Genomic DNA, 13228 nt, shown 5'->3' with positions numbered 1-13228 from the left:
TTCTTCCCCAAATCTGGAAACCTATGTGGTGAGGAAGCTAAAGCATGTGCACCTCAAGCATCAGCCTTAGTTATTAGTTGAGGTCCATTTATTCTATGTATCAGGACAATGCCTTTGCTGAGATAGGAAAAGGACAGTCATTTTGTTTGTAGGGAGCTTGGAGGTTAGGGGCCAGCGTTGGGAGATGGTAGAGAATGGTATAGTTGATTTAACACTGTGATCAGAACAGCTGGGTTCTAGTGCCAGCCTGGCCACTTTCAGCAGCTACGTGACCATGGGGAAACCACCTAACTAACCTCTCTGGTCTGTGGCTTCCTCACTTGGGCTGCAAGAAGACTAGCTTGCAAGGACACCCAAGGATCCCTTTCCATCATCTCTCTAATTCTAAGGTTTAACTTTGATTAGACTTTTGCTAGGATTTCTCCAGGCCTGCCAGGGTGAAAGAGTCAACAGGGGTTTTAAAGAACAAATCAGTCCAGACAACTGTGACATCTTCTTTTTTTTTTTTTTTCCTTTTCTAGATGGAATTGGTAGATATGGGGTTGTAGTAAGTTAATCTGGTATCTGGGCACCACCAGTCCAGCTCTCTGGATGGCATTTTTATTGCATCACTTGATTTTTCTTTAACTGACTGTGGATTAGAACACAGGGGTAGGAGGTGGGTACAGGAAGAAAGCGTCAAAGACAGGGGCACTGTGGTGAGGGAGGCTTCTGCTCCAGGAGAGGGGAGGGTGGGGCAGGTTGGGGGAGGACCTGCACTCATGCCAAGCTGCAGTGTCACCTTTATTAATGACGACGGGGAGAGGGAGTCAGCAGGCAGCTAATGCGGACTGCAGAGGAGTAATTGGAAGGTGCTGTTACCATTCCAAAGGACAGGAAAGTGGAAGTGGGACAAATGGGAATTTAAAAGGAGGGAGGTGAACAAAGGGAAAGAATGAAAAAAAAAATGGACTATGATGTCATCTGGAAAGTTGTAAACCAATAAATCAATGAGGTATCATTCCCAGGGCAGAAAGAAAACAGCCTAAGGAGCCAGCCTGTCGGGGGATCTGGGAACTGACAGGAAGTGCAAGGTCTGTAGGCTGTGCAGTATCCTCATCAGGAGGTCAGCTACAGCATGAACCCCAGGAATGGTCTTCCATTCCAACCTGCCCCCTCCTCCTTGGGGCTTTTTTTTTTTCCCCACGAACAACATCAGAAAGAAAGCTCTATCCAAAAGGGCTTTACAGGAACTCATTAATTGTGAACCCTTGGAGTCAGCTTTTCAAACAGTTATCTCTGAGTTCAGCTTCATAGGATTTTTTTTCCTCATTGGAATCAGCTTCATAAAAGCCAGAGCATGATGATTCTGCCAGTTTTTACTGTTAACAGATGAAATAGTACTCCCTTTATAGAAATGAAGAGCAAGGACTTTGGGTAGCTTTCTTTCATTCTCAAGACCTTGTCAACAGAGCTGTCCTGAAGGCAACCCAGTAGTCAGGTGCCTGAATGGCATCCCATTGCCTGCAGATTGAGGTTCAAAGCCCTCAGCCCGGCATTCAAGGCCCTTCCAGTCTGTCCCTCCAAATCTCTCGCGTGATCACCCTCTTTGAACTTCTGCTGTAGCAAAACACTCTGCTCATTTCCACCTCTGCGTCTTTGCTCATCCTGTTCCACATACAAAAGTGGGACAGCAATCTCTCAGTATCTCCACTACCTCCCCTCCCTTGCCTGTAGCAGACATCACTAATCAATCAACACACTCTTTCCTGCTGAGCTAGGAGTTGGCTTAGAATCATTCCCCACACAGCTCTTTAGGCAGTTACTGCCAATCAAATAAATCAAATTATAAAATGAAATGTATTTTCTGTTACAGATCTAAGATGTCCTTTCCCATTTTTAGCTTAATCTCTTTCAGTCATGCTGTTCCTCAAACCCCCAAGTGCTCTGTGAAATTTTTCCCAAACATCCCTATCTACAAAAGTCATTCCTACTTCTTACAAGCCTACAGAAAACTTTACTTATGGCATTCATTGTGCACCTGTCATCCAGCATCACGATGTATCTCTCTACAGATCAGAGTTTCTCAACTTCAGCACTAGTGACTCTTTGAATTGGGTCAGCCTTTGTTGTTGGGGTTAGCCTGTATATTGTAGGGTGTTTAGCATTGTCTCTGGTCTTTATGCAATAGATCTCAGTAGCAACCTTCCACTCTCCCCCAGTTATGACAGATTGCCCTAATTGAGAATTACTATATTGATGGATAGACTGAGAGAGAGAGAGAGAGAGAGAGAGAGAGAGAGAAAATCTTCCCTACCCTCTGAGACCTTCAGTGTGTAGTAGGTACCTAATATATCTCTTTATAGATAATAGGTGCTGAGTAAATATTTGCTGATTGATTAATTGGAAATGAGGAGTGAAGAACTGCCTGGGAAAGGAGAAGATCCTTCCCTAATGTGGATTAAGAATTATGCATCACGGGGATCCCTGGGTGGCTCAGCGGTTTAGCGCCTGCCTTCGGCCCAGCTGTGATCCTGGAGTCCCGGGATCAAGTGCCGCATGGGGCTCCCTACATGGAGCCTGCTTCTCCCTCTGCCTGTGTCTCTGCGCTCGCTCTCTCTCTCTCTCTCATGAATAAATTAAAAAATCTTAAAAAAAAGAAAAGAATTATGCATCACTATGTTATTGTTTCAGTTAAGCACTGTGGTGTTGAGCAATCAGGGAAATGTTGCAAAGAGGCCACCTCCGCACACACTCAATCCATTAGTATTATACTTGGACCCAAGAATTGGAGCATGTTGGGGACTAGCAGGTCACTTACAGCAGGGGTAACTAGATCAATTTGGAGGAGGTTGGGGAGGTGCTAGGAGAGTCCTGGTTGGAAAGCTGGGCTTGAAGTTTAAAACACAATGTGAGAGAGAGACCTTTACTCTTCTTCACTCCTCATGAAGTAAACACAAGGGGTAAACTAAAGCAATCCTTTTATCCACAAAATAATCATCCCTCCTGAAAAACCTTTTGCCTGGCTGACTGGTTGTCTGTGGACACCTTTGTCTGCCTGCCCCTCCTCTCCTTTAAACGTGGAAACTTTATAAAAGGAAACAAAGGGCAGGGAGAGATTGTATAAATCATCATCCGCAATGCAGCTCTCCAGGTCCACAGGGAGGTTTAAATCATCCTCCACGAGTCAACCAAAAGCTAACTCTACACTTGCCCAGCTGATCAACAAACTGTTCTGGTGAACTGGAAAGAAGGGTGAGGCTGAGCATTGCAAAAAGTCTTTCTGAATGCCTCTGGTGTGCCAGGCTCTACATGGGACCCCTGCACCCACCTTCAACTTCATCTTCAGAACAGTGCTATATGTGGTATTAGCATCGCTGTTTCAGAGATGAGAGAAGTGGGGCCAGAGAGATCAAGCACCGTGTTCAAAGTTCTAGAACATGTTGAAGAGAACTGACATTTGCTCCCAGGACTTAGGATGCCATGTCCAGTGCCTTCCAGGAAAGCTGCTTCTATGGGAAACCAGACATATTTCCTAATATGTGACATTGATGTTCCACTCTGAACCCTTCTTGGCCTTCAACACCCTAAGCAATAAAGAAAACAGAGCAGTTATCCTCAGTTGAGCCTAAAATCATGGGAGACTCATAAACCGTAGAGCATAGTCATTAAGAGAGCTGGTCCTATCTATGTAGCTGTGTGTTTACCCATATCGACTAGTCTATCTCCCTATATAATCTGCCAAGCTAGCTCCACCCATCCATCCATTCCTCCACCCATCCATCCATTCATCCCTCCATCCATCCTTCCATCTCTATATACTCTATATAGGCACAAGAGATATCTAGAATGTTTCTTAATATTCGATAACTTTATGGAATTGAATGGAATATTGAATGTTCTCTGTCTTCAAGGTTAGTTCGGCAGGGAGCACAGTTAGGTAAAATGTGCACTTTTCCTTTCTTCGTTGTACTTTGAGGTTTTACCTAATTTTCCTATTATTAAGATTATATCATGTTTATAAAACAATAATATCTTTTTCTTTCTTCTAAAGAAAACAAAAGCATTCTGGGGTCAAGCTAATCTAGGCAAGTCACATCACCTTTCTGCTTCTCCGTTTTCTCATCTGTAAAAAGTCCAAGTGGTTTTATCAAGATCGCCTGGACATTGGGAGGATTAAATGTGATGAAGCATATACAGTGCTTGGCCAATAGTGAATGCTCAAGAACTGGTAGCATTAGTGACCATCAGGATACTTTTTTGCACAGTATCTGACTCATAAATGTCCAAGTAATGTTAGCTTCTCTTTCTTCCAGTTTTTTTCTTCTTGCCACAATCTTATAAAAAGTCATTACTGATGGATAAATAAAGGGCTTAACATACTGACTTATTGTCCTGTAGCCCACAGTGCCTTCTGCCTGAAACATAATATCCTTTTGTATACCTTTTCCTGTGGAAGGTTGATCTTGGTGTCCCACCTAACCTTGATGCAAATGTTGGCATGAGAAGGTGAGGGGCTGCTTAGAATATTCATCCAGGACCCACATCCCAGTGATGTTCCTGGCTTTCATTTTTCCCAAGGAGAAGTACGCTGAAGACAAGATCATACTGCCAAGGACTCCAAATAGACTTTTTTGCACAGCCTTTCCCGGAGCATCCAGTGCAAAGATTAGAAGACCATCACTGGTGTATGAGCTGAGAATAAATCCTTGTTTCTGAAATTATTATTCTTACAATCATATTTGTGAACTTCCCTACCCACACCTTCACAAATGTTATTAAAAGTGTTTAGAAAAAACATCCCCTTTTCAGTAAAAAATTAAGGATATCCTAAATGATGGCCCCTTCCTGACAAACAGATTTCTCAGGTCCCACAGATGCAAATGGCTCTAATCAGAGACTGGGAGCCACGGGAGCAGGTTCCCTCTCATTCAGCTCTGAACAACAGGGAGATGAGCCCACTAAGCTTGAAGACATGTAGGATCCACATAAAACCAGAGTACACTCTCTTGTCTGCCCAAGGAGGGTCAGAGTCTGCTATAAAATAGTCATTTAGTGAGAAGCATTTGCTGAAGAGTGGTGACACTACCACGAATAAGGAAGAGTCAATGTTGAAAACATAATTTGTGCTTTTCACAGACTCATGACCCTGGGAACAAGTCCAGTACAATGTATTGGAGATGAGCTTGTGAGGTAAGATGTGGAAACCGCCTCTTTAAAGAAGGGTTCTTGAAACACACAGCAGCAAGAGAAAGCTTTTTTTTTTTTTTTTTTAAGACTTATTTATTTATTTATTTGGGAGAGAGACAGAGATAGCACAAGTGGGGAGGGGAGGGAGAAGCAGTCTCTCCCTGCTTAACCCTATGCGGAGCTCGATCTCAGGACCCTGGGATCAGGACCTGAGCTGAAGGCAGATGCCTAAACAACTGAGCCCCCAGGTGCCCCAAGAGAGAGCTTTTGAAAACCCAAATCAATGGCCTCCTTTTGCACTTAGAGGAAAATCCAGTCTCTTATGCCTGACTCCCAAAGGTTCACAGGATCTGGGCCCTCCCTGTCTCTCTGACCTCATCTTATACAGTGTCTTCCCTTATTTTATACCTTCTAGCTATGTCGGCCTTCTTTTGGATCCTCCAGCATTCCAGGCACATGCCATATCAGGGCCTTTGCATCTGCTATTCAATAGCCCTGGAATGCTTTTCTGCCAGATTTTTGCATGATTGACTCATTATTCAGATCTCTACTCAAATGTCAACTTTCTAAGAGGCTGCCTTTGTCTCCTCTATAGAAAATGGTTTCCTTCTCACTCCATCCCTATCTCACTCCTTGGTGATATGTCATTAGTAGTAGATATCATGGCCTAAAATAATCTTACTTATGTATTCACTTGCTTCTAGTGTGTTTCTCCATCCCTGGCCCTGCACCCAATGGGGATGAGAGCTCATTAAGAACAAATTTTGTTACTCTCTTTCCTGGTTGTATCCCTGCAACTAGAACCAAGCCTGGAACATAATAGGGGCTCAAGAAATATTTGTTGAGTTAAAGAATGTATAAAGATTCAATTCTAGATCCCAGTGATACAGCAATGAATAAGTGGACAAAAATTTCTCCCCAGGTAGAGCTGACAATGTTGACATGGGAGACACAGTGGATTCATTAAAAGAACACAGGTTTTTGAGTCAGAAAGATCCAGATTTTAATTCCTGACACATCATATGCTAAATGACTCTCTAGACAAGCTGCTGGACATCCACACATCTCACTTTCCTCATCTGTAAAATGGGCATAAAATTGACCTCATGAGGTTGTTGAGATGATGAGTCAGTGACATGATAAATGTAGAGTCCTGAGCACAAGGAATGAATGAATGGAATTTCCTTATTGTCCATCTTGCCGTTGGAATCCCATGGTATCGTTTGGAAGATTTAAAGTGACCTCACACCACAGAGCCACGTGCACAGGTTCTACCCAGGTTCAGAATGTGTAAGTTTCAAAGGAATGTTACCAATTCAGTCTCCTCTTCCATCCTTGATTCAAACCAGGCTTGTTTACCCCTCCCTTCCTGCTCCTTGTCAGTGAAGCTAACTTTCTGAGGAGACACCTGTAGTTTTGGCCCTAGTGATGCCGGGTAGTTGAGCCATCATTAATGCTCACAGCACCAGGCAGGGGTGCACACAGCTAACCCTCCAACAAGAGTTTTCATGTTGTACTGACGGAATATGTCAAAGTGTATCTGGGATATATGGCATCCAAGTGCCACTTTTCTGTTTTCCTGTGGTGTTGTGCCTTTGACATGGAGCAGGCCACATGTAACCCTGGGATCGGTGCTCATCAAGAAGTTTCCCCTCAAAGAGGGTGCCTTGGCTTACTCTATCACACAGCAGGATCTCCAAGGAACCAAAGAACACCACTGGCACATCCTAAAGCCAAACAGCTAGGAAAATAAGTTTTTGATGAAGACGGTTATATTTCACACTTTCGAACAACTTGGGTGCTGTTGTCACTCTTCCCATCTGCCTGTCCCCAAATAAAAGAAACCTCCCAAAGTGCCCTGGTCCAAGAGGCTCACATATGATTTACCTAACAGCTGGACTTTGGGCATGTTGTTAACCAAGGCACGCACGTTCAGAGTCAAAGGCATTGAGCTGTGATTGGGAGCACTTGATGTGTCCACAGCCAGTCATGGGTAAGTCATTAATGTCATCATTTCCTTCACCTGGTCAGGAATTTCAATGAGCTAAATATCCATAGTTTCTCTGGATCACAGTAAGCAACAGGGACAATAATAATAATAGCTGATAATTATTAAGGGCTTGTTCTAAGTGCTTTTTGATTTAATCCTCATACAAACTGTATAAAGTAAGAAACATTTCTTTTTTTTTTATTTCTATAATGTCACATATGCCTGTTCAGTAATGCTTTAAATACAGTAGATTTTAATTTTTTTTATTTATTTATGATAGTCACAGAGAGAGAGAGAGAGAGAGAGAGGCAGAGACATAGGCAGAGGGAGAAGCAGGCTCCATGCACCGGGAGCCCGACATGGGATTCGATCCCGGGTCTCCAGGATCGCGCCCTGGGTCAAAGGCAGGCGCCAAACCGCTGTGCCACCCAGGGATCCCAAGAAACATTTCTATTCCCTTTTACAGATGAGGACACTGAGGCTCTGCCCACAGTCCCACAATGAGGAAAAGATAGAGATAAGATCTGAACTCAGGCTTCTTGGCTCCAAGGCACTCTGACACCCTACATCCTGACGGAACCAGGTGTAAACTCTTCAGAGCACTGCTGCACCCTGACACCCAGCACAGTGCCCAGACATGATTGCTAATACAGAACAATACACTAGTTTCCCTAAAGATCACTACAAACTAGAATTCTGAGTGCCTGATAAAGCTCTAAGATGAAGGGGTTTAAGAGTCCCTGTTTTTCCTAACACCACAGCCTCCCACTTCCGGTCCTGGATCCAACACACACACAGTGCCAAATCCACCCAAGAATAAAATCTGTTATATAACTACATGGCAGACAATGGGGGTGAATGGAGAAGCAACCTGAGGATGGCATTTGGCCACTCTTAGTCTCCAAAGGAGATCAATGGCTTGAGAGATAGAACTTTTCATCTCCCTATGAGCCTCCCTCGGTATGAAAACTTTCCTTCATCTCCTCTCCTTGAAGCTTTCTATATTTTATTTTATTTTGGCCTTGCACATTATTTGAAGTTACTATAGCAACGTGTCACCAGCTGGTATCGCGTAGTAATGTTGGCATTTAGGTAGCAAGCTCCCAAAGTTAGCTGCTTCCCTCCTTCTGTGAGCTCATCCCTCCCACAATCTCAGGTGAGTGGGGGACTCATGGCATCCACAGCAACCAGGCCCCTCTCCCCCTTTGATGCTTGTTGTTCAAGGCAGGGCAAACTGATAGCCTCTTCCTGGTCCACTCAGCACTGCAGGGGTCTTGACTGTGTGTGTGTGTGTGTGTGTGTGTGTGTGTGTGTGTCTGTGTGTAGCTGTGTTTGCATTAGAGGTGGTTGAATAGATATGTTTAACTTGAGTGACGTGTATCCAACTAATGGCCTTATCAATATGAGGAAATGATGATGATGGTTTTATTATGCAAAGGAGCCGAATGATTTGAGGAGGGCTACTCTCCTGATCCTAATCACCTAGTATCTCAGCTAATTAATATTAATCACGCGATACTGCGTTTCTCTTTTCTCTCTTGCCACCACACAGTGAAGACACCCTGGCTGTTTTCCTTCGGAGCTTCAGTGCTCTCCCAGGTGTGCAAGACCTCTCTCCATACTGATGGGCTGAATTAATTAAGAGGATTGATTGTCGCGGATCGCTGAAGAGGGTTCTATGTGGCAAATAAGCCCTGCCACTCAAGGCGTTAAGTAGCCCCTCATCAGCCAAGTGCCTGCGATGATTGCACTTATTTTTACACGTTTGACCTACTTTCAAACCGTGTCTCTTCATGCTGTGATTCATTAGCTACATTTTAAACCGCCCCAAACTGAGCCGAGGTGACTGCCTGGTCGGTGCCAGAGCCTCGGATACAATTTCTCTCTGGGATTTAAGATGCAGGTCCTCCTGGTATTGTTTTAAGAAGCAATTTCCCATCCAGGCACCTGGCATGCTGCTGGGCTATGGATGAGTGGCTGCCTCATGCCTTGGTAGTAAATATATGTCACCTACACAATCTCTGCCAGGGCTGGGGAGAGGGGGATTCTCACTAGTCTGGACTGCAGGGGATCCCTCCACTCTGCTCTCCCCCATGCAGTCCTCAGGCTTTTCCATGTTGCCGACACGATCCGGAGATTTGGCTCCTATGCTATAAAGTTTGAGCAATGTCCATGTGAGGAGTATCGGAGTTGCTAGTGCATCACACCCCCACCCCATTCCCCTATCTCTTTCTAAACATTTAAAACATGGTGGATAGAGAAGTAAGGTCTCAAACTCATAAAAAGGGAAGGGGACAAGAAGCAAAGAAGTAGAATGCCATGCTGGGGATATTACTGAGAAAAGGATAAACGTCAGAGGCATAATGTTATTCTATCATCCTATCATTATGTGACAAAGACGGCTTTTGTTTTGTTTTTGCTTTGCTATTTGTTTTTTAATATAAATGACAAGAGAGAATCTTTTCTGAGTACGAATCTGCTATTGGCGTCTCATGCCATTTCGTTTCAATCGATCGCATCGGTATGATTTCTGACAGATTTGGTACTAAAGTGGGCTAGACACCATAGTAGGAAAAAAGGGGTGCTTCCAGTCAGATGTAAAACACTGTCATTTGTCATTAACAGCCAAATGCAGGTAACTTGCCCAAACTTCAGTCACATTGCACTACAAATCGTGCTATAAGGCACTGAGCTGGATTTTTCTATGTGGTAGTTGGAAGAAATGAACAAGCTGGTAAAAGTAATTTTGATGGACTGGTAGACTCTAACACAGTGAGCAAGTCTTTATAAAAAAAATAGTGGTTTCTTTCAGAAAATGGTCACTTTCTCTAGATGGGGACCTGAACCCTTTCCCCTTTTATTTCTTTTAAAATGCAGCATGGAAGTTTCTCTAAACAAGGCTTAAGACAATGCAGCCTTTTCAAGGTAATTCCAAGCAACTTAAGCTCTGAGGTTTGTTTTTTGCTTTTTTTTTTTCCTCCACTTCAAATTCAAATCAAGCCAGGAATAACAAGCATTCCGTATCTTTGCATTTGGGGCAGCCTGCAGTTCTGACAATGGTAGATTTTCCACCACACACAAACACACACAGAGAGACACACACACACAGAAACACAAGCTCACAATCCCAGGACTCATTTAAGCCAAAGCTTTAAAAGTAAACTATTGTCCAAGAGGTGATAGCATTTTCTCTTAGAGGATCATGGATCACAAGAAAATAAAACCTACCCAAATCTCTTACCTTGAAGCAGTAGAATTACCTGCAGAGATGTCCTCCCTTTCCTTGCAAAATGAGCCGGGCTTTGGTCAGCAGCAGAATTACTCCAAAAGAAGGAATAATGAGTCCTTTATGTTGTAATTTTCACTGTTTATATGCAAGAAGTGTAGTGGGTCTGCTCACGTAGGAATAAATAAAAAGCCGAACAAACTGCTCGGCAGCTACCATGTGAAAAGAAAAGACCTCTAGTGGTCACAGGCTGAATTCTTTGAGGAAAGGAGAGAAGAGATGGAGAGAGTAGAGGAAACACGTGTGTGTGCGTGTGTGCACACACACAACACACATACACACACACACAACCTCTCAAACTCTAGGATTTCTCCTTTCTGGCATCCAGCCTGGCCAGAGGGATACCCAATGATGAAGCTTCTTTCTTGGTTTAAATAGGATCTAGTTAACAGTGATGGTGGTGCTCTGTCTGATTTGAAAAGAGCTGATAATTTCACAAACTCACCATCACCCCCTGGGGTCTGAGCAAGAGAGGATTTGCCTCCCTGGATGATCAAGATGGTTCACCCCAGTATAGAGGCTCCAGGTCCCCATCAACATAGTGTCCAGTGACGAGTGTCCTCACTGTTGTTCTCGAAAGTCTCAGCTTTGCGCTTTCATCCAGCTTTGTGTGTTTTCTAAATATTTATGGTGTGTGAGCATGGTGGCAGGGCTGGCTTCCTGGGTATAACGACCTGGGCTGGTGCTCAGAATGGGACATAGGGCTGCCTTGAAATTCTGAATAATTTTTAACAAAGACTCTTCATTTCATTTTGCTCAGAGCCCCACGAATTATATAGCTAGTCTTTCTGACTGGACCACTATAACTAAACTGTAAAGCTATAATCTACAAAGATATGTATTTTTTCATATGTGTATTTTCTATATATGTGTGTGTATATACACGTATACATATATATATGCATAACAAAGATAGCAGTTTGTGATACCAAATCCATTTTTATTGGTTCACGAACAATACTTCCGAAACACATGATGCCTCTGGTATGCCTTCTGTCGGACACCCTTTAGCAGCAGGGTTCCCTGAAGAGGCCTGCCTCACACTGAGCAGACCATTTTCCATCAGCCTGCCCTTGACCAAACCTAGTGGGACTTTCTTTGACTAAGATGGCAGTCCCATTAGAATCTTATAGGAGATAATCTTGAGTGTCTCCTTTCCTCTGGTGGATTTGTGGTTGGTACTTCCTTTACAAGATTTCCAGAGTAGATGTCCCTAACTGCTGCTTACAGATACTAGCCTAAACTGTGCTAAAATATGCACCCTGATACAGACTCATAAAATCTGGGAGGGAAAAAGCAGAAAGGGCTGTGGTGATATATTCTGGTGCATGGAGGGATCTGGTTCTTGCTCCTCTGATTCCATGGATCCTTCCGAACCCACCTTTTCTCTAAGTTCCTGCATTGATTTCTCTCGTTTGAATCCCTCTGACACTTGGTGTGCCTGACAGATCAAAGGTCTTGTATGTTTTCCCTCACAGATATTAATCTTCCTTTCCCAACTAGGTCATGAATTCCTGAAGAGCAAAGACCACCTCTTTTCATTTCTTTTATCCTCCAAGACCCTTTTTTTAAATAATAAATTTATTTTTTATTGGTGTTCAATTTACCAACATACAGAATAACACCCAGTGCTCATCCCGTCAAGTGCCCCCCTCAGTGCCCGTCACCCATTCACCCCCACCCCCCGCCCTCCTCCAAGGCCCTTAACAGGTGTTGGTAGCTATTGGCTTCTCACTGGGCAATTCTTGATGGTCCAACAACTGATTTCTCTATAAAGAAATTCATTTTATTCAAAGCACTATAGGAGCCATTTGATCCTTTTAATACATATCTGGGGAGAGGATATGGATGGATTATTGTCCCACTTTACAGATGAAACAATTGGGACTTAGATATATAAAATTATTTATCAGAAATTCCAAGTATCTCCAGGATCTTGATACAGGCTAGATCTCCTAACACCAATGCAGTGGACTTTTCCCAAAGTACAAGCAGCTGGAGAAGTGATGGATCAGGCTCCAATTTCTATACCTGGAGTTCCCATTACAGTCCTAGTCACATAATAGGTGTTCAGTAAATGATTTTTGAAAAAAGAACCCATAAAAAGAACCCATAAATGAACCCATTTCCTCATAGTGACATTTCACTTGCTGGTCCAGTAAGGAAAGATTCTCCCTCCTTGGAAATCTTTTTATACTTGCCTGAGATGGTTGGGGTGTTTTCCAGTCTGAAGTCGAGGAATTGGGGAAGATCAATCTCATGGTGCTCTCTCCACTATTTCATGGCATCTTTCTTTATTTCTTACAGAGTCACTTTGTGGCATGTATGACAGCCATTTTAAACCAGATGGGTGATCAGCACTATTCCTTCTATATTGAGACCTTCCAGACCAGCTCTGAACTTGTGGTGAGTCAATATGATGTGGCGTGTGTGTGGGGGGGGGGCAGTATAGGGAAGGCATGTTTCATTCTTGGCTCTTAAAGAGTTCAAGGCAAAAAGGTATCCCAGTGAATTTTGTGTATGTGTGTGTCTAAGTTTACAAACACTCTCATGTGATTCTCTACTTCTATTTTCCACTTAGGCTTGTATATACCACTTCTGAAACATGTCTTCAGTCTCTGTCAGAGATAAAAATTGAATGTCTAGCATAAATATGCCTCAAGAAATGTTTGTTGATGAATCGTGGGCATTTGGGGGCTTAAGAGCATGAGTGTTAGAGTCACACAGTCTAGGATTTGCATCCGAGATTTGTCATTGGAAAGATATGTGATCATGGGCAAGTT

At 43.3% G+C, this 13228-nt stretch overlaps 2 protein-coding genes across 2 annotated transcripts in view; one reads left to right on the top strand and one right to left on the bottom strand.

Moving 5' to 3' along the window:
- INSYN2B (inhibitory synaptic factor family member 2B) overlaps positions 1–10621 on the bottom strand; it is a 115578-nt gene extending 104957 nt beyond the window's left edge. The window contains exon 1 of the mRNA XM_038534785.1: positions 10401–10621. The gene's annotated coding sequence lies outside the window, so the exon portion shown is untranslated. The remainder of the gene's footprint in view (positions 1–10400) is intronic.
- The window catches only part of DOCK2 (dedicator of cytokinesis 2), a 397882-nt gene that overhangs the window by 295413 nt on the left and 89241 nt on the right, over positions 1–13228 (top strand). Inside the window, exon 28 of the mRNA XM_038534784.1 lies at positions 12753–12851. Coding sequence (XP_038390712.1) covers positions 12753–12851 — 99 coding nt within the window. The remainder of the gene's footprint in view (positions 1–12752; positions 12852–13228) is intronic.

The sequence above is a fragment of the Canis lupus genome, chromosome 4 (assembly GCF_011100685.1).
Source record: "Canis lupus familiaris isolate Mischka breed German Shepherd chromosome 4, alternate assembly UU_Cfam_GSD_1.0, whole genome shotgun sequence".
NCBI classification, from domain to species: domain Eukaryota; kingdom Metazoa; phylum Chordata; class Mammalia; order Carnivora; family Canidae; genus Canis; species Canis lupus.
The sequence above is the reverse complement of the archived record's forward strand: the minus strand, read 5'-3'. Positions and strand labels throughout refer to the sequence as shown.